The 21,668-nt window shown below is 37.9% G+C and overlaps 1 protein-coding gene across 1 annotated transcript; it reads left to right on the top strand.

The window, feature by feature from the left end:
• The first annotated feature begins 6,426 nt into the window (after positions 1-6,426).
• Positions 6,427-15,873, top strand: nudt19 (nudix (nucleoside diphosphate linked moiety X)-type motif 19). Its single transcript, XM_061964372.2, has 3 exons — positions 6,427-7,149; positions 10,909-11,116; positions 11,185-15,873. Exons 1-3 carry the CDS (start codon positions 6,427-6,429, stop codon positions 11,379-11,381), a joined length of 1,128 nt encoding a protein of 375 aa, XP_061820356.1. The 3' UTR covers positions 11,382-15,873.
• The last annotated feature ends 5,795 nt before the right edge of the window (positions 15,874-21,668 follow it).

Below are 21,668 nucleotides of genomic sequence, written 5' to 3'. Positions count from 1 at the left end.
TTTGCATCTTTTTCTTGGATAAGAGTGCAATTACAATCTAAATACCTAAAATAATACAGTAAAGTACTAAAAAAGATACTACTAATAGCTTTATTGTTAACGCACAATTTAAATTGTCATGTTACATATTAACCCATGATATAAAAATATATAGATCAGAAAGCAGCAAATTAAAACCAATCAAATACAATTGTACAATTTAAATTGTTAACATGATTTTGATTTGTCTCATTTATATGTGTTCTTTGTGATAAGGTTTTGTAAATTAAAAAACAATCTCAAATATATACATGTATCAATCTTTATTAAGTTATCTGTGTTTAATGTGATATGTTTACAACATTGATTTATTGTTGTAGTAATTCAAATAGTAACTATACAAATAGAATGTTCATACAATGTAGACATTAACCAGTTATTGATTATTATTTATTTATCTAAATTATAAAAAATGTACTGTACCTTTCAAAATGATAAAATAGTGTAACGACCTGCTGGGGTTGATGTTGTGTTCTTGAGTGGGCGATATTCAGAGTTCCCATTGTCATGAACGTACCACGCCTGTAAGGTGATTGGCGAAGAGGGAGGAAGCGTTGGTATCTAAATCTTGTTGGCGGTTGTGTATAAACTGTTTTGTGACTGGATCGAAGGGAAGGGGATAGTGACGGGATCTATGAGGTAAGTATGGACGTGGATAGGACTAGAGGGGAGAGAGGAAAGAAGAGGAGTGGAGGGCATGAAGGAAAATCGAGTGCTAAAAGAGTACACGAAGAAGATGAAGAAGTAGAAGTGGGGCGGCATGGCGTAGTGGGTAGAGCAACCGTGCCAGAAACCTGAGGGTTGCAGGTTCGCTCCCCGCCTCTTACCATCCAAAAATCGCTGCCGTTGTGTCCTTGGGCGGGACACTTCACCCTTTGCCCCCGGTGCTACTCACACCGGTGAATTGAATGATGAATGACAGGTGGTGGTCGGAGGGGCCGTTGGCGCAAATTGCAGCCACGCTTCCGTCAGTCTACCCCAGGGCAGCTGTGGCTATGAAAGTAGCTTACCACCACCAGGTGTGAACGAATGATGGGTTCTACATGTAAAGCGACTTTGGGTACTTAGAAAAGCGCTATATAAATCCCAGTTATTATTATTATTATTAAGTAGAAAAGAGGAAAAAGACTATGGAAGATAATTACAGGATCATATATACATTTAAATCAGGCCAAGACATGAATGACATAAGTTTGATGACACTGGTTAAGGGGTTAAAGGAGGACATCGGAGAGGTGGAGATAGCGAAGGTGCTTAGGGACGGACGACTTTTGATTAAATGCAAAAATGGAGAGCAAAAGAGTAAAGCAATGCGGTTGCAAAAACTGTGCAATAAGATAATAAAGGAAAAAATGGAAGTGGGGGAACGAAAGGGGGCAAGAGGAGTAGTGACAGGAATCCTAAAGGGTGAAAATTTAGAAGAATTGAAAAGACATATAAAAGGGGGTACTGTCAAGATGATGACAAGAATGATGGCATTTAGAAATGGAGAAAAGACGGAGAGCGAATCTGTATTAGGACAGTTTGTCGAGGAAGTCCTACCGCAAAGAATTATGATTGGGTTTTTAAGCTTTTACGTTAGAGCTTACGTCCCACCCCCAGTACGCTGTTTCAAGTGCCAACGCTATGGGCACATAGCCAGTGTGTGCCATGCTAAGTTGAGATGTGGAAGGTGTGGAGGAGAGCATGAATATGGACAATGTGGAGACAATATACTGGCCAAGTGTTGTAACTGTGGCGGGAATCACACAGCAGCGTATGGGGGATGTGTCATTAGGAAACAGGCAACAGAAGTACAGCAAATCAGAGTAGAAAGAAATATTACATACGCAGAGGCAGTTAAAGTAAGAAATCAAGAAAGTGCAGAACAAGATAGAAGTGAGAATACCGGTAGATCAGAACAAGACAGAAGTGACAATAGTTCAAGTAATAAAAAACAAGAGGCAGCAAATACAGGACTTTCCATGGACAAGCTAGTTGTGTTCCTGGCATATGTAATAAACTGCACAGAACAGGCAATAAATAAAACTGAGAAGATCAAAATAATTGTCAAAGCAGCAGCAAAGTTCTTAAATTTAAAAGAACTATCTTGGGAACAGGTACAAGGTGAACTACAGAGAGTAGACGAGACCGAGTCATGTTACCACAATCCAACGCCATGTTAATTGTTCAGTGGAATGCCAGAAGTTTGATAGCAAACGGACAGGAACTAAAGGGATATATTAATAATATGAAAAATAAACCACATATAATATGTATTCAAGAAACCTGGCTGAAGCCAAAATTGAGCTTTATAATAAAAGGATACATAACAATACGTAAAGATAGGAATGATGGGCAAGGAGGAGGATGTGCCATATTTATTAAAGAAGACATGCAATATACAATATTAAAAGAAAAACAAGAACTAGAAATAGTACGGGTAGAAGTATGGAATAATAAAGAAAGATACAAAGTGCTAAACTTCTATAATCCGTGCAAGAAATTACAAATTCATCAACTAGAAACAATAGTCGAGCACTGGAGTGGCAATATCATTTGGTGTGGTGACTTTAACGCACATAGCACAATGTGCGGTGAAAGGGATGACTGGAATGGGGAAACATTGGAAGCATTTTTGGAGGAAAAAGAACTGGTGTGTGTGAATGATGGGTCGGGAACAAGGTTAGATGTAGTTACGGGTAAAGAAACAGCAATAGATTTAACACTAGTGTCACAAGGGTTAGCAGGAAAGGTAGAGTGGGAAGTAAATAAAGACAGCACTATAGGAAGTGATCACTACCCAATATTCATTCACATAAACATAAACCAAAGGACAGACAGCACTAAAATAGAAGGAAGATGGAAGTATAATCACGGTGATTGGGGACAATATAGGGAAAGTACCGACATGACATTAAAGGAAGTGGATATAAATCAAGATATTGAACAACTGAATACAGATATTACAAAGTGCATAATGGAAGCAGCCAAAAAGAGCATACCAAGGAGTAGTATAGGGAAAAGAAGGAAGATAGTGCCGTGGTGGACACAAGCGTGCACAGACGCAATAAAAGAACGGAATAGAGCATTTAGAATATTGAGAAGAACACATAATTTCCAAGATATGATCCAATATAAAAGGCACCAAGCTAAAGTAAGGTACGTTATTAAAAAGACAAGAAAACACTACTGGAGAAAGTTTTGTGAATCATTAAATAGAACTACTCCTTTAGGCCAAGTGTGGGGAATGATCAAGAAAATGTCAGGGATCAGAAATGAACATAAAAATCATGTGATGAAAGATGGGACACGGTGTGTGGCAGAAAATAAAGAAAAAGCAGAACTTTTAGCAAAAACATTTGTTAAAGTGCACAGTAATGATAATTTGAGAAATGTAGAAATACAAAAGAGAGAAGAAACAATTAGTTTAAATATTGGGGAAATGATGGAAAACAACGATAATAGGGTAACCAACACTGTAGATATGAAATTTTCTTTGAATGAAATGGTTCGAATATTGAAAAAAGTTAAAAATACAACACCAGGAAAAGACCAGGTGAGTTTTCAGATGATCAAAAACTTAAGTAGGATTGGCAAAGAAGTGGTCTTGAAATTATATAATAGGATATATGAAGAAGGAAAATTACCAGCGGAGTGGAAAGAAGCTGTAATAATTCCAATATGCAAACCAGGGAAAGATCCGGAAGAGGCAGGTTATTATAGGCCGATAGCATTGACCTCAAATTTGGGCAAAGTAATGGAAAAAATGATTAATGAAAGACTAGTATATTATTTAGAGTCAAAAGAAATAATAAAAAACTACCAAAGTGGATTCCGCAAGGCAAGAAACACAAACGACCCAGCAGTGCAGCTGGAAGAGGAAATTAGAAAGGGACAAATAAAGAAAGAAAGTATAATTGCAGTATTTTTTGATATAGAGAAAGCTTATGATATGTTGTGGAAACAGGGGTTGCTGATAAAACTAAATAAAATTGGGATTAGAGGGAAAATGTATAGATGGATAAAAGACTTCTTAACAAGTAGAAAAATATTAGTAAAAATAGAGAATGAATACAGCAGAGTATATGAAGTGGAAAATGGGACCCCGCAAGGAAGTGTAATAAGTCCAGTATTATTTTCAATAATGATAAATGAAGTTTTTAGTGAAATAGAAGGGTTAGTGGATGTGGCACTGTTTGCTGATGATGGTGTGATGTGGAAGAGAGGTAGAAATACTAATCATATAGAAAAGAAGATTCAAAAAGCGGTAAATAATGTTCAAGAATGGGGAACGGCTTGGGGTTTAAGATTCTCTGTTGGAAAGACAAAAGTCATACATTTTACAAAGAGGAAAGTACGAAACAAGCTCCAAATTAAACTCTATGGAGAAAATATAGAAGAGGTACAAGTATTTAAATATTTGGGTATATGGTTTGATAAAAATATTAACTGGTCAACCCACATCAGCAAAATAGTGGAGAAAAGTAAAAAGGTGTTAAATATAATGAGGGCTTTGAGGGGTAAAGATTGGGGGGCTGATAGGCAGACATTGAAAGCAATATATATGACTTTAATTCGATCTGTTATTGATTATGGATGCATTATTTATCAATCTGCTTCAAAAACATTACTTGGGAAAATAGACAGGATCCAATCACAGGCTTTAAGGTTATGTTGTGGAGCTACAAAATCAACCCCAGTTGCAGCATTACAAGTAGAGATGAATGAAAAACCTTTAGATATGAGGAGAGATCAATTGTCAGCAGTTTATTGGGCAAACTTAAAAGGGTCCAAGCAAGGACATCCAACCCATGAAGTGTTACTAAACTGCCAAGAAAAAGAGAAGAAAAAAATGAATAGTTTCGGGTGGATAATAGGAGACATATGTAATAAAGCTCAAATTGATAATATTAAAGTTAGCCCTACAGTACCAATCCCTGCAATACCACCGTGGATGTATGATAACCCAAATGTAAACATGCAATTACTAAAGAATAGAAATTTAAATAGTTACCAGATAGAACAATGGATTGAGAAAACGTTTTTAGACACCATCATGGTGTACACAGATGCATCAAAAACTATAAATAATAAGGTAGGAGCAGCAGCTGTTATCCCACAAGGAAACATAGTATTAAATAAAATAATTAGTGATAAGTTATCTGTTTTTACGGGAGAATTGGTAGCAATTTATATGGCAATTCATTGGATAGAAGAAAATAAAGCAAGAAAAGCAGTCGTGTGCTCGGACTCCAGCAGTGCATTGATGAGCATAAAAAACATAGCATCAGAAACAAGACAAGATTTAGTTTATAAAATAGTTCAGGCACATTACAGAATAAATAAAGCGGGAGGTGTGGTAACATTTCTTTGGGTTCCTGCTCATGTAGGAGTTGAGGGGAACGAATTAGCGGATAAGTACGCAAAACAAGCAACCACTAAAAGAGAAGTAAACATGGAGATTAAGCACAGTAAAGTGGAAGTGAAGAACATAATTAAGATGGAACACAATAAAAAGTGGCAGGATAATTGGAATAAGGAAGCAAAGGGTAGAGAGTATTACAAAGTCCAGAGGAGAGTAGGTGTAATGAGAGGAGGCAATAGAAATAGGAAGGAAGAAGACATTATTACTAGAATGAGATTAGGACATACATATCTAAATAGTTCATTAAAATTGATAGAGAAACATACTACAGGACTGTGTGATTCTTGCCAACAGCTAGAAAGTGTAGGACATGTTTTAATACATTGTAGGAAATATAATAGAGAAAGGGAAGTACTGGAAAGTAAGTCAGCGAAAGAGAATATTAGGTCAGCAGTGGAAGATATATTAGGACTGCACTCAGAACACATAGGTTATAAAGCAATATACACATATTTTAAAAATACTGGGTTAAATAAAAGAATATAGAGTAGGGATCCACCTCGGTCCACACTCCATTACAGTAGGTGGCGGTAATGCACACCACAAGGTTGCTTGCCAACTGCCAAAAAAACAAAAAAGAAGAAGAAGAAGAGGAAGCGTTCGTTGTTGCGGAAATGAGGAATGAGGATAGACGTGCTTGTGGAAGGAACGAGATAAGTTGAGCTTTGTTAGCATAGGTTGCTCAATAAAAGTTTAAAAAGAGCGTCAGACTTTGTGTGCATTTCTTCTGGACGCTACAATATCATTATTCCTAACGGACCTGTAAGACTTGTGGGCTCTTCTTTTATGTTTAAAACTGGCTGTTGTTTCGTCTTCCAGCCTGTAGGTGTCAGTGTTGAATCATCAAACCTCGCGATGAGGCAGAAGCAGCTTCGATACACCGAGAAGTGTTTCCGGTTACCGCTACCGAAACAACTTTGATGGTGACTTTCAAGAGATTCTTCTTCAATTCAAAGAAAAAATAACTCGTATGTTTGAAAATGAACACCAGGCTGAAGAACTGGAAAGAGGCGGCCACTCTTATTTTAGCTGCGGGTCACAAGCTTGGCGCGGAGGGTTTATCGCCACCTCACCGCTTTGACTACAATGTTCTACTCCTTAAACGAAGCCCCAAAAGTGGATTCATGCCTAATGCGTATGTGTTCCCTGGAGGCATGGCGGACTCTTCAGACTTCTCCAGCGACTGGCTGGACGTTTTTAAAGCTTTTACCAACTCTCCAAATTTCGGTTTAAGGAGCGTCCAACAACCTCATGACACCAGACCTCCAATATTTGCGACGGACAGGCTGCAATTGGGCTCTCCTATCCCGGGAGAAGTCGCCTTTCGGATCTGCGCCTTAAGGGAGACCTTCGAGGAGTCAGGAGTGTTGTTGTTTGTGTCCAAAGACGAGGAGATGACTTTGTTAAAGAGCCTTGAGGACAGACGCACCACAGATGAAGTCAAGCACTATAAAGTCAACGAGCTGTGCAGCAGTGAGCTGAGCAGGTGGAGGACTCTTGTCAACCAGAACCCGTCTAACTTCATCACAATGTGCAGGGAGCTGCAGGTGCTGCCCAACATCTGGGCCTTACACGAGTGGGCCAACTGGCTGACCCCAGAACGTCGATACGGCGTGAAGAGGTTCGACACAGCCTTCTTCATCTGCTGCCTGCAGGACACACCTCACACCCTGCAGGACGATAAGGAAATTGAGCGCTTTCAGGTGAAAGGTGGTTCACAGGCGAATTGATGGCACCTTCTGCTGGCAACATAAGTCAGGTTCAGTGTTTACCAACCTTTACTCAGCCTGGGCCAAGGGGCGTAGCACCAGATTTTGGGCCTCCATGCCTCCCTAAACCGGGGGAGGCCGTGCCAGAAACCTGAGGGTTGCAGGTTGGCTCCCCGCCTCTTGACATCCAAATCACTGCCGTTGTGTCCTTGGGCAGGACACTTCATCCTCGCCCCCGGTGCCGCTCACACTGGTGAATGAATGATGAATGATAGGCGGTGGTCTGAGGCGCAAACTGGGAGCCACGCTTCCGTCAGTCAGTCCCAGGGCAGCTGTGGTTATGAAAGTAGCTTACCTCCACCAGGTGTGAATGAATGATGGGTTCTCACTTCTCTGTAATCTAGAAAAGCGATATATAAATCTAATCCATTATTATTAGAGATGCCGATAATATCGGCCTGCCGATATTATCGGCATCGGCCGATAAATGCGTTAAAATGTAATATCGGAAATGATCGGTATCGTTTTTTTTATTATCGGTAACATTTTTTATTTTTTTTTAATTTTTTTTATTAAATTAAAATAAAAAACACAAGATACACTTACAATTAGTGCACCAACCCAAAAAACCTCCCTCCCCCATTTACACTCATTCACACAAAAGGGTTGTTTCTTTCTGTTATTAATATTCTGGTTCCTACATTATATATCAATACAGTCTGCAAGGGATACAGTCGATAAGCACACATGATTGTGCGTGCTGCTGGTCCACTAATAGTACTAACCTTTAACAGTTAATTTTACTCATTTTCATTCATTACTAGTTTCTATGTAACTGTTTTTATATTGTTTTACTTTCTTTTTTATTCAAGAAAATGTTTTTAATTTATTTATCTTATTTTATTAATTTTTTTAAAAAGTACCTTATCTTCACCATACCTGGTTGTCCAAGTTAGGCATAATAATGTGTTAATTCCACGACTGCATATATCGGTTGATATCGGTATCGGTTGATATCGGTATCAGTAATTAAAGAGTTGGACAATATCGGAATAACGGATATCAGCAAAAAGCCATTATCGGACATCCCTAATTATTATTATTATTAGGGGTGTGGGAAAAAAATCAATTCGAATTCGAATTGCGATTCTCACAGTGTGCGATTCAGAATCGATTCTCATTATTTAAAAATCTATTTTTTTTATTTTTTATTTTATTTTTATTTATTTATTTATTTTTTATTAATCAATCCAACAAAACGAAACACAGCGATACCATAACAATGCAATCCAATTCCAAAACCAAACCCGACCCAGCAACACTCAGAACTGCAATAAACAGAGCAATTGAGAGGAGACACAAACACGACACAGAACAATTCAAAAGTAGTGAAACAAAAATGAATATTATCAACAACAGTATCAATATTAGTTACAATTTCAACATAGCAGTGATTTAAAATCCCTCATTGACATTATCATTAGACATTTATAAAAAAAAATAAATGAACAATAGTGTCACAGTGGCTTACACTTGCATCGCATCTCATAAGCTTGACAACACACTGTGTCCAATATTTTCACAAAGATAAAATAGGTCATATTTTTGGTTCATTTAATAGTTGAAACAAATTTACATTATTGCAATCAGTTGATAAAACATTGTCCTTTACAATTATAAAAGCTTTTTACAAAAATCTACTATGCTACTCTTGTCAGCAGACTGGGGTAGATCCTGCTGAAATCCTATGTATTGAATGAATAGAGAATCGTTTTGAATCGGGAAAAAATCGTTTTTGAATCGAGAATCGTGTTGAATTGAAAAAAAAATCGATTTTCAATTGAATCGTGACCCCAAGAATCGATATTGAATCGAATCGTGGGACACCCAGAGATTCACAGCCCTAATTATTATCATCAAACCCCAACGTCGCCGCCTATACGCACACATTTGGTAATCATGCACTAAATAAACAATTTATTGCATGGATTTGGTTGACATCTGTTTTTAAAAGACAGATAAAACCTTAAAGGGTCATATTATGATTTTTTTCCTACACTTTAAGCACTTATTTGTAGTCTGCACAACATGCAATGATTCTTTCTTAAAAATGTTGCATAGATTAAATTTCAAAAACTTTTTTCAAACCACATTCTGACGGTCGTCTCAGGATGTGTCGTTTTGTGAGCGGTCTTTTTAGATTTAGATTTATTGGTCCCCGTGGGGAAATTCATTTTCACTGACCGTACATTTAAACAATAAACATTACACATCGCGGACAAAAATAGAAAAAAGAGATCATACATGACAGTGACAGTACCAACATATTTACAGGCTTGTCAGACAGGCCTGCTGTTTAGGGCGGCTACAGCTGCAGGGATAAGGCTTTTCCCGAGGCGGGCCCTTCGGAATTTGATGGTTCTGTACCTGCGCCCTGATGGTAGTAGGATGATATATTGGTGTAGTGGGTGAGTGATATCCTGGACTATTGTGTTTGCCAGTCAAATGGTGGACCTGTGGTTTAGATCTGAGATGTTGGGTGTGGGGTAGGCCGAGGATTTTAGCTGCTGTGTTTGTAATGCGTGTGAGTTTGGTCCGGTTGGTTACAGAAAGCATAGTGAAGAAACATGTGGAACAGTACAGAAGGATGGGTTGAACAATGCTTTGGTGCAGTAATAACAGGAGGTGAGGTGCAACGTATAGTCCTTTAAGTTCACGTTAAGTTTCACGTGGCTCCTCTTTGACTGCATCTTCTCCCCGCCATATATGTTGTAGATTTTAGCGCTTCCATAGCGAGTCTGCTGACCTATTCAGTTCGAACTATATGCTACTGTGTCTTAGAGATGGCAACAAAGGATGCATGTATGAGCGAGTCGGCCCCACAACAAGAGAATAGGGAAAAAGAAGGACCCACGTCAAAGCCCTTTGGGTAAATTTCTACCATACATGGATAACCCGGTGATGTCTTCGGTGCGGAAAAAAACCCGTCACAGATGGTGCAAATTCTAAACGGCTCGTTTCCCGGAAGTATTAAGGAAGGCAGGATTTTATATAAATACATGTCCAATGCCTTCACGGTTTCATTTAAAATGTTGGGAATTTATGCAGATACCAAATAGACAACAGGAGGTAACAATAGGTAAGACAAGTTGGTTTTGCATAATAATAGTCCCTTTTCCTAGGTTTTTGACTTTTTAAAGATGCGATTAACATAAACCTGGGTGATATGGCCTAAAAATAAAATCCCAGATTTTTTCACAAAAAAAATTAATTTACGATTTTTTTTCTGATTTTTTTTCCCCCCATACTTGTTAAAGAGACCATGGAATTCAAATAACAGAGATAATTCATAACAAGTTTTTCTTTTATTGGATCAAAAACTAGTAGTTTTAAATGACATTGCACAAACTGCATAGATACATGCTAGCGTATCTTGAGTTTGAGTTTATTTGGAACATGCAATGTTGTGCTGATGTTTACAATTACACAATTCAGCATGTTCAAAAAGAAGTAGACAACAATCACAAATAAATGTGATCGCTTTCTGTGTCCAATGTACTTAACTCCTATGAGCTACGGACGTCAGGCCTACAGGCGAGACCCTGGAATGAGGCGGAAAAAACTTATATAGATAGTGTGGCCCCAAATGTCTTTTAAAGTAATGTAAATCATCACTTTTTTGCTTATCTTTCTTGATCTGTCACGGCCTCAACCCAAGTGTCACACCACCCCATCTGTCGCTGTCATACCCAGTGGTCGACGCCTCCTGATGTCCTGCGGAGCTACCAGGCGCGCGAGCTGTGGATCGCCCCCCCTCAGTTCTACGAGCTGAGTCGCATGTGTCGCTTCCCTTCGCTGAGCGACCTTCAGAATTTCGCTCGGCAGCGTTCCTCGGACGGCTGTGAGCAGTGGCTGCCAGTTGTCTTCCAACAGGACGACGGCTACTTATCAGTGTTGCCAGGTTGGCTTAGTTATCATTCCAGAATGTGGAAATGTTTGTAACATTTTTATTATTACTGTTCTCTGCAGGAGACCGATTGTACCCATCAAACAGTTCTGAAGGGAGGACAGTAGACGCGAGCGTAGACCAGGAAAGTTCAGAGACAGCTCTGCATCGCTTCATGATCTCTGACCCCTACGGTACACGCCTGCAGATCAACATCACACCAAAATACAACCACCTGATGCCTCTTGTCGGCCCCTTTGATCCCAGCGCTGAACTTTGACCTGCTCAACAGCCCGCCTCTGTGAGCACACATGAACAATCACATTGACAAACGATAAACATATTAAATATATCAAATCCCAAATTGTACAACATAACTCAGAGTATGTTATGAAACTTAAATTAATTTATTAATGATGTACAGTACATTTAATTTAACACTAACAACTATTTACTTTGTCAATTTTTAATTAAAAATACAATCTTTTTTTGTCAAATAGTTTAGCATATTACCGGTATAATGAGGGACAAGCGGTAGAAAATGGATGGATGAGGTAAATTGAATATGTTTTAGAAACTTTAGTGTAGAAATGTATCAAAGTGGCCCTTGGTGAAAAATGTTTGGACACTCCTGGATTGGAGGTTACTGTACATTGCAGCCATTAAAGAGGAAATGCACTTTTTGGGAAATTTGCCTATCGTTCACAACCATGAGAGACAAGAACACATGTTTTTTTTTTTTTTAGGATTTTTTAAAGATGATAAAAAAAAAACACTTGAAAGATGCAGCTAATGGGACTCACTGTTGTAGCCTTCAAAACCTTCTAAAACCAATTCAAATCCTCCTTCAAAGTTTTGTATACACACTGCAAGTATATATATATAATGTAGTAGCAGGCAAGTTCATAACAATATGTAATATGTACAATATTTACCATATTTTGGTCATTTTAATCCGTGCCAGGTGACACCCATCTCCCTTAGGTCTTCCTTGGCTGTCTGTCTCCACGTTTTCTTCGGCCTCCCTCTCTTCCTTATTCCATCTTCTGGCATCCATTTAATTGCCACACTTGCCGGTCTCTCTCCTGGCAATCGTAGTACGTGCCCCATCATTCTCCTTCTCCTTTCGGAGACAATGTCAGACAGTGCTGCTACACCTGCCCTTCTCACCACCTCCTCGTTGGAGATGTGGTCTCTCCAGGAGATCTTCAGGATGGATCTGAGGCATCGTCGATGGAAGACATCCAGCTTGTTGGTGATACTGGTTGTCTTGATCCACGTCTCACAGGCGTAGGTTGCTGTTGGTATGAACACTGACATGTGGAGGCGTAGCTTAATGGCGTTTGTGATGGCTTTGGACGACCAGATGTTTCGTAGCCGTTGGAACACTCCTGCAGCTTTGCCAATTCTGTTATTGATGTCTTTCTCCACGTCTCCTGTACTTGAGATGTTACTTCCAAGATAGGTGAAGTCGTCAACATACTCTGTCATGTTCGTCTATAGTGGGTGGTGGAAAGTGTTGTATTTGTCCAACGGCCATGGACTTGGTCTTTTCTTGGCTTATCCGTTGTCCGACTTGTTCTCCGTGCTCATGGAGATTGTTGGTCATCTCTCGGAGCAAGAAGAGCCGCCAGAGACCGGAGAAAATGGAGGCAACTCGTCGCCCAATGTTCCAATAGGAACGGGAGGAACTAAGTCTAGTCATTGCCGGAACTAATTTTTTTCCGTTTCCATAGCAACGCACGTCTGACTTCTGGCAACAAATGTGTGTCCTACTTCCGGAAACAAACAAGAGTGTGTTTTCTAATAATGGCAGACTTGGAAATAGACAACGAAGACGACTATTTTTGGACAAATGAGAATTTACAACCTTATCTTTTTTAAGTTGACTATGTGGATGATGATCTACTGCTTACAGAAGCCAGCACGAATGACGAGTTAGACGTTGGCGCAAACGCAAGCCAAGAGAGTGACAGGAAAGTAACTTTGGCGCTCTAAATGTTAAACTTGACCCATGCTAGTTCGGCATAATTGGAGTGCTTACCTAAATAAACCGGAAAATATGTCCCCTGCCATCTTGACCAAACAGACAACTGCAATGTGGTCTAATACATGCAATATGGGCTAATAAAACATGCAATATGGGCTAATACTTTACAGATACTGTAATATGATTATTAATGTTTTTCAGTCAGTACAGATTGGTGTTCTATCGGATTGTGTTGTGCATTACAAACTGAAACACGTTTCGTGCTGACGTAGAAGCTTGCTTATTTCTTTCCGTAGCTGGTTTTACGGCTAATACAGAAGCAGGCCAATGTGTTAGTATGGTAGAAAAATAGTTTTTCAGTATTCGCTCTTACAATAAAAATGTCGCTACAGTTCGGTCATTATTCAGGTTACGGAATGTAAATTAAGTACTGTTGACTGTTTCTGAATAAATGTTTAAAGTCATTTAGAGGTAGAATTGATTGCTCCCATTAGCTGCATTGCTCGCCACCAAGAACAAGCCGATTTTTACATGATAGACCGCAAAAAAAAAATTTAAAAAAATGTTGTCTTCTTATCTCTCATAAAGATTGTGAACGATAAGCAACATTTCAAAATAAGTGCAGTTCCCCTATATGGGGATTTTTTTTCCGTAGCCCATATCAACAGGGTATTAGGGTATGTGAAAATCCATCAAATTGCCTAAATATTAATTCAGACATGTGCAGGAAGTGTTTAGCTATGCAGGTGTTGAGTGTTAAGATACTAACATAATACCATTAAAAACCTTTTTCAGAAAATAGTGATACAGTGGCACCTCAACTTAAGAGTGCCGCAACTAAAGAGTGTTTTTAGATAGGGACTGTCTCTCGAATGATATTTATGCTTTAAGTTGAAGCAAAAATTAGAGTTACAAGCATCCCCGCTATTAGTTGGCGTAGCAAATGTCATACTGAATTGAACCTTGTAAGATGCAACCAATACATCTGGTCTTACTCGCAAGCATTAGTTTATAGCTGGAGATGGACATTTTTCCAACCATAGGAATAAAGTGAGTGTAAAAAAAGAAGAAGAGGTGGATGATATTTATTGATTTAAAGCAATAAATCTTTAAAAACATAACCGAGCGTGTCGCCATGTTGGCAAAGCAATTTGAGCGTATCACTGCTAGTCTGCATCAGCGTACTGAAGCAGAATGAGTTTAACGTGAGTCAAGAATGTGAAAATAATATCTAAACATTGTGAAAATATGAAAAGCTGCTGATGGTGTGTTTGACTGAGAAGCATTTGGAAGTCTACTCTGCTGTACATTTGTATAACATTAATTCATAGAATTCCGAAAGTTGTTAGTAATACAGTATTGTGTTGCTTTTCATAAAATATTCACTATCTAAAAGTTTGTTTTTCTTCTTTAAAGGCATATTACATTTGAAAATGGTGCTGTTCTACAATTAGGTAAGCTTGTAAGTTAAACATGATGATTAATTTGTTTTGTCAAAATGTATTTAAATTATATATATTTTTTAAATGTATTAAAAAATGTAAACAACCAATAATGTAATGTAATAAAATAGGATGCTTAAAACCGACAACAAAATAAAAAACAAAAGCAGTAATACGAGAACAGAATTTAAAAAATGGTCCATCCATTTTCAACCGCTTGTCCCTCTCGGGGTCGTGCGAGGGCTGCAGCCTATCCCAGCTGCACTCGGGCAGAAAACAGGGTAACCCTGGACAAGTTGCCACCTAAACACAGACAACATTCACATTTAAATTTACACACCGAATTAGTGTTGTCAATCAGCATGTCTTTGGATGTAAAACAAATCAAATAAAAACATTCAAAACTTGCAGTAACTACTTAATGCAACGTATATGAAATGCAATACAAAAAAACCATATAGGCCCGTATTTGCAGCAAAATTGATTGGTTATGGTTATTTTTATGTATTGTTTTCAAATTAATTTTCAATAAATAAAAATGTGCAATAAACTGTTGCTTGAAATCAAAATGTCTACAAAAAAAAAGCATTGAAATTATTTTTACATTTAAAAAAGCAATAACTATAAAATCTGATTCATGCAATCAAAATGCCACTAGAAAGAAGGTAGTACCACACTGATGGTGAAATAAAAAATTATAATGTACAGTAACTACCTATAAATGTGTGTGTGTAGCATTTAGGGTTGATATACACAGTAAAGCAACTTTTAATCTGTTTTACTTACCTCTTTGCAGTGACATTAAATTGTAAGAATGGGGCCAAATATGATTAATAATAATATAATTCAACATCGTGATGCATGCTGCATTGAAGCTATCCGAATGCAGTCAGTATTTTTTGTATCTTAATTATAAGCACCAATTAAGACTGTGGGAATGCTCCGTGTGTCAAGTTGTGGAATAAATTCATTACCGGTACATGGAAAGCATAATTTATAGGATGAGCTCCCGTTTTTTAAGCACCATCCCTCTAAGAAATGCAAGAAAAATTGTCAAATTTTGACAATTTTTCTTGTATCTGTACAAATGAACACAACATTGGCAAATTGTGGGGTTAACATGGTATGACGGAGCTCCCCTTGTTCTAATATTTGTGTGAGATGGACCAAGTTGAAATAACACTGCTCAACCTTCGTGCTGTTTGCTTTGGAGAGTCAATTGAGGGTTACCATGGCAACTCCACAGCCTTCGAAACCTGCTATCTCTGTCCAGATGAGGTGATGATGCAGCGCTGTATGTTTCTCACGTCGCTTGTTAATAAATACTCTGCTGTAGAAGACTCACCTTTAATGGTGCTTCTGAAGTTCAATGCAATTCTTTCCTGCAAACACACTTGACTATCAACACTTTGCATAAAATCATGTGGATATATAATATATGTGCCTGAAATAGTCCCCAAAGTTGGCACGGACATCTTTTGCTGTGGAAACGTCCAGGACAGCTTTAAAGTCCTCTTAACCACACCCTTTCTTTATTAATTATTGATCGGCATATTTTTGTGTTCTACCGACTTTTGTGCAGCTCTTAGCCCTAAGTGCTTTTTGGATTTATTTTTATTCTAGTGCTAACATAACAATGTTTGTTTTTGTTGGCAGGGGTGTGCCACTACATCGTACTGAGACCTATTTCTAATATTTTGGTCATAGTGTGTGGTGTATATAAATATTAAACGATGTGATGTATTCCATTTAATTTAATTAACTGTTTTAAATGAATTTTCCTTATAATCGATCAGGGATTAGATTATGTTTTAATTTAATTAACAATTTTTAATTGATTTTTGTTACAGTCGATCGGGGATTAGATTAGAGTTGATAGAATTGTATTGATTCCAGAGGCATGTGGTTTAAAGAAATTAAGAATGCCCAAGCCTCAAAATTAATATTTATCGGAGCTGTTGTTGAACGCTTAGATTGAAGCTCAAACGCGGTTTAGCACATGCAACATGCTGGGAGTGTCGTATAATATTCATCCCTCCTCCTGCCAGTCATTAATGGCAACTGCCACCTTGCGTAGGTAACGGCACAATTGTTCATGCACCAGCAAACACTGAATGTGTCGTATAATCAATGCAATCACTGGTTATGATTAATAATTGCCACCTTGCAAGACAATAAACATGTATGATACTGTAATTGCGAGCGCTATTTATTATCCATAATCACCACTTTGAGTAATGTAAATAAACATGAGAAGTCAAAAATTAACAGAAAGACTTAAAATAATATACAATGTCAAGGCCTTCTTGCTAACACACGAGCACATTACTATAGATGTTTTGTATCATGGGATCGGTCCTCCTGCCAGTTATCATATTCAACCACCATCCATAACAGAGGTAAACACTATGACATGTACATTCTTCACTGTCAAGTTGCACATATGCAACATACCCATGTACTGATAACGATGTTGTTCCGAATGCCAGTTAATAATGATTACCGCCACCTTGTGTAGCGACACAATTGCTCATGCACCAGCACGCCCTTCAATGTAATCACTGGTTATTAATACAAACCCCGTTTCAATATAAGTTGGGAAATTGTGTTAGATGTAAATATAAACGGAATACAATGATTTGTAAATCATTTTCAACCCATATTCAATTGAATGCACTACAAAGACAAGATATTTGATGTTCAAACTCATAAACTTTTCTTTTTTTTTTCCAAATAATAATTAACTTAGAATTTCATGGCTGCAACACGTGCCAAAGTAGTTGGGAAAGGGTATGTTCACCACTGTGTTACATGGCCTTTCCTTTTAACAACACTCAGTAAACGTTTGGGAACTGAGGAGACACATTTTTTAAGCTTATCAGGTGGAATTCTTTCCCATTCTTGCTTGATGTACAGCTTAAGTTGTTCAACAGTCCGGGGGTCTCCGTTGTGGTATTTTAGGCTTCATAATGCGCCACACATTTTCAATGGGAGACAGGTCTGGACTACAGGCAGACCAGTCTAGTACCCGCACTCTTTTACTATGAAGCCACGTTGATGTAACACGTGGCTTGGCATTGTCTTGCTGAAATAAGCAAGGGCGTCCATGGTAACGTTGCTTGGATGGCAACATATGTTGCTCCAAAACCTGTATGGACCTTTCAGCATTAATGGCGCCTTCACAGATGTGTAAGTTACCCAAGTCTTGGGCACTAATACACCCCCATACCATCACAGATGCTGGCTTTTCAACTTTGCGCCTATAACAATCCGGATGGTTCTTTTCCTCTTTGGTCCGGAGGACACGACGTCCACAGTTTCCAAAAACAATTTGAAATGTGGACTCTTCAGACCACAGAACACTTTTCCACTTTGCATCAGTCCATCTTAGATGAGCTCAGGCCCAGCAAAGCCGACGGCGTTTCTGGGTGTTGTTGATAAACGGTTTTCGCCTTGCATAGGAGAGTTTTAACTTGCACTTACAGATGTAGCGACCAACTGTAGTTTCTGACAGTGGGTTTTTGAAGTGTTCCTGAGCCCATGTGGTGATATCCTTTACACACTGATGTCGCTTGTTGATGCAGTACAGCCTGAGGGATCGAAGGTCACGGGCTTAGCTGCTTACGTGCAGTGATTTCTCCAGATTCTCTGAACCTTTTGATGATATTACGGACCGTAGATGGTGAAATCCCTAAATTCCTTGCAATAGCTGGTTGAGAAAGGTTTTTCTTAAACTGTTCAACAATGTGTTTACGCATTTGTTGACAAAGTGGTGACCCTCGCCCCATCCTTGTTTGTGAATGACTGAGCATTTCATGGAATCTACTTTTATACCCAATCATGGCACCCACCTGTTCCCAATTTGCCTGTTCACCTGTGGGATGTTCCAAATAAGTGTTTGATGAGCATTCCTCAACTTTATCAGTATTTATTGCCACCTTTCCCAACTTCTTTGTCACGTGTTGCTGGCATCAAATTCTAAAGTTAATGATTATTTGCAAAAAAAAAAAAATGTTTATCAGTTTGAACATCAAATATGTTGTCTTTGTAGCATATTCAACTGAATATGGGTTGAAAAGGATTTGCAAATCATTGTATTCCGTTTATATTTACATCTAACACAATTTCCCAACTCATATGGAAACAGGGTTTGTAATAACCACCACCTTGCAAGACAATCATGTTGTATGATACTTGCTAGCACTAGTTTATCAATAACCTCCACTTTGAGTTACATAATTAAACATGGAAAGTCAAACTAATCCACAATGCTAATGCACCTGCAATGTAGTCACTTTGTACAATTGAATAATTCGGTATTCATGATAAGTGCCACCGTGCACAATAGAAGTAAACAGAAAGACTACTTAACACCAGTTATTAATGATAATACAGTCGTACCTCAATATAATTGTGCCCCAACTTAAGAATGTTTTGAGATAAGAGCTGTCTCTCGACTATTTTTTTTATGCTTTAAGTAGCAAACAAAAATTCGAGTAACAATCCTCTCTGCTGTTAGTTGGCATAGCAAATGTCACAAGATATGCCCAAAACATCAAGTCTTACTCGCCAGCATTAGCCTATTGCTAAAGATGAACACAACTTCGTTTTTACAATTATGGGAAGGACGAATGTGAGTGCTAAAAATAAGAGGTGGATGATATTCCATACTGAAGAAGCATGAGTTTAATGCCAACCAAAGATGTTAAAGGATATTTAAATAGCAGACATGTATCTGTGAAAATATGGAGAAGATGCTGATGGTGTGTTTGACAGAAAAGCAGCTAGAAGGAGATACCAAAGAAGTGTGCCTTTCAAAGCAATTGTTTTAAATTATTATTACAATACTTCATAAAACTACTATAGTTGTTAGTAGTACCTTCTTATGTATTGTTTTTCATAGAATATGTATTATTTACAAGTTAGTTTTTCATTTCAAAGGCATGTTACATGTTGAAACATTTTTTGGGGAGACAGGCACCAATTAAATTGATTTCACTTAATTTTAATTGGCAACGTTGACTTGAGATACAAGTGTTTTGAGTTAAGAGCTGCGTCACTGAACCAATGAAACACACATGTTTAGACACTACTGTAATCTTACACCAGGGGTGTCAAACTCGTTTTCATTGAGGGCCACATCGCAGTAATGGCTGCCCTTTAGAGGGCGACTTGAACATTAAATAATACTGTATATGACTATAAAGGATTGATCATGACTTTATTACAAAATTGCCTATGCAGTATACATTTGATTATTATATATTATTTTCACATACACCATAAATAAAACCTGTAGATTTTACGGTTAAAAAAAACTGGCAGCTTAGAACTTTACAGCAAAGTATACAGTGTTTTTTTTTACAGCGTATTACTGTAAATGGAAAAACAATACCATTGTTTATTTACAATAAAATCATGGTGACTTTAATTTTTTATTCTTTCAGTGTACAATTTTATAAATAGCTTGTTTCGAAATAAGAAGTAAAGCAGATATTTAAGTATTTATTTTATTTAAAACGTTTTTAGAATGTATGGTGTCGTATAGTTTGTTGCATTAATAGATAATAATAAAGTTTAAAAAATGGGCAATTGCATGCAATAGATGTATTTTTTTTGTCAAAATGGAAAGAAGGAATACATTGAGAAAAGATCAAGTACTTTTATTATTTATTAAATATTATTATATATTTCCAGGCCTTCGCGGGTCACACAAAATGATGTAGTGGGCCAGATCTGGCCCCCAGGCCTTAAGTTTGACATCTGTGTCTTTGATCAGTGTTTCTTAACCTTCGGGGCCCAATGTTGGGCCGCCCAAAGATGTCTGTTTTGGGTGGCAGCTGTACTCAGTTGTAATCCACTTTTCCACCACTTGTGGCAGTAATGACGATCTCAAACAAACAGAAGAAGTCTGGACCTAAAGTCATAGAGAAGTTACTTAAAGTGGTGAAGCTGTATTTTATTTTCACTTTAATTTTATTGACAGTTTATGTAAGAAAAATATATTATTATTAATTTTGTTAGAATTTATTTATCATCAGTTTATGAGTCCCTTCTTTTGCAGTATATTTTGTTGATATTTAAACAACCTGACCCAAGACTTGATAATAATATTTGTGATTAAAACATGTTTTTTTAATCATTTGACAAGGTTTATCCTGTTAAACTGTAAGTAGATAGATATATTATTGAATACGATGAAATTCAAGAGTAAATGTTACTATTTCAGTGGTCCTTGGGCCCCTGTGTAGAGGAAAAATTGGGCCCCGAGGTCAAAACGGTTAAGAAGCCCTGTTTTAGACAATAGAGATAAACCAAGGATAAAAATACTGAGTAAGGAAAGTTGCAGTACCACAGCGTAGTGATGATTCATGCAGATGTGGCCAAACCTGAATGAGCGCTGGAGTACAGTAGCATGAAACAATTCATTACTCACTTTTCAAAGGATAAGCCAAAAGCATCACATGTAAAATGACCACTTTCTCTAATGTTTTCCCCCCGCTTTTTAGTGACGTTGCATAAAAATCTTTGGTGTCCCAGTGAACTACTTGACTGGCATTAGCACACCAACCAACCCCCGCCCTCTTTCTCTCTCTAGGAAGCCTCAGCTGTCAGCCTTAACATGTCCTGCACTATTCCAGGAATACGCAAATACTCTTAGAAGTAAAACCATTAGCCAGGCAAGCCGACAGATAAAGAGTGGCTATTAGAAAATTGAACGCCGTTAAACCTTAAGGTGGTTACGTCCAACTTAATAATCGTCATCTGCTTAAAATACCTGCAAGAAGCCACCGGCTTTGCGGTGATTACAAAGTTAAGGGTTACCTTTTACCTTTTGGCACTTTTAAAACCGGGAAGATAATCTCTAAAGGAGTGCTTGTGTCTGTATAGAAACATTCAAACATTATTTGTGCATTTCACAGTTTTATTATCATAAATATACTTGATTGTATGTACATTATCTGACACAGAAGACTTGTTTGTACAAAACCTCTATTCGTATATGTATATACATGTTGCAATGTATACATTCAACACTGTTTGCAAGAAAACCCTGATAAAGGAGCACAGTTTACGGTGAACTGGTGCCTTAATGAACAACTCCTAGAGGTCCGTCTTGAAGCACATTGTGATT

Source organism: Nerophis lumbriciformis, linkage group LG06 (genome assembly GCF_033978685.3).
Source record: "Nerophis lumbriciformis linkage group LG06, RoL_Nlum_v2.1, whole genome shotgun sequence".
Taxonomy (NCBI): domain Eukaryota; kingdom Metazoa; phylum Chordata; class Actinopteri; order Syngnathiformes; family Syngnathidae; genus Nerophis; species Nerophis lumbriciformis.
This window is presented reverse-complemented; position numbering and strand designations above follow the sequence as displayed.

Bases quoted from the DNA above. Each gene is read 5' to 3' on its own strand.
- nudt19 (XM_061964372.2), top strand. From the start codon at position 6,427: ATGAACACCAGGCTGAAGAACTGGAAAGAGGCGGCCACTCTTATTTTA. The intron at 7,150-10,908 runs GTGAAAGGTGGT...TGTCATACCCAG, and splicing joins AGGAAATTGAGCGCTTTCAG to TGGTCGACGCCTCCTGATGT. The intron at 11,117-11,184 runs GTTGGCTTAGTT...TGTTCTCTGCAG, and splicing joins CTACTTATCAGTGTTGCCAG to GAGACCGATTGTACCCATCA.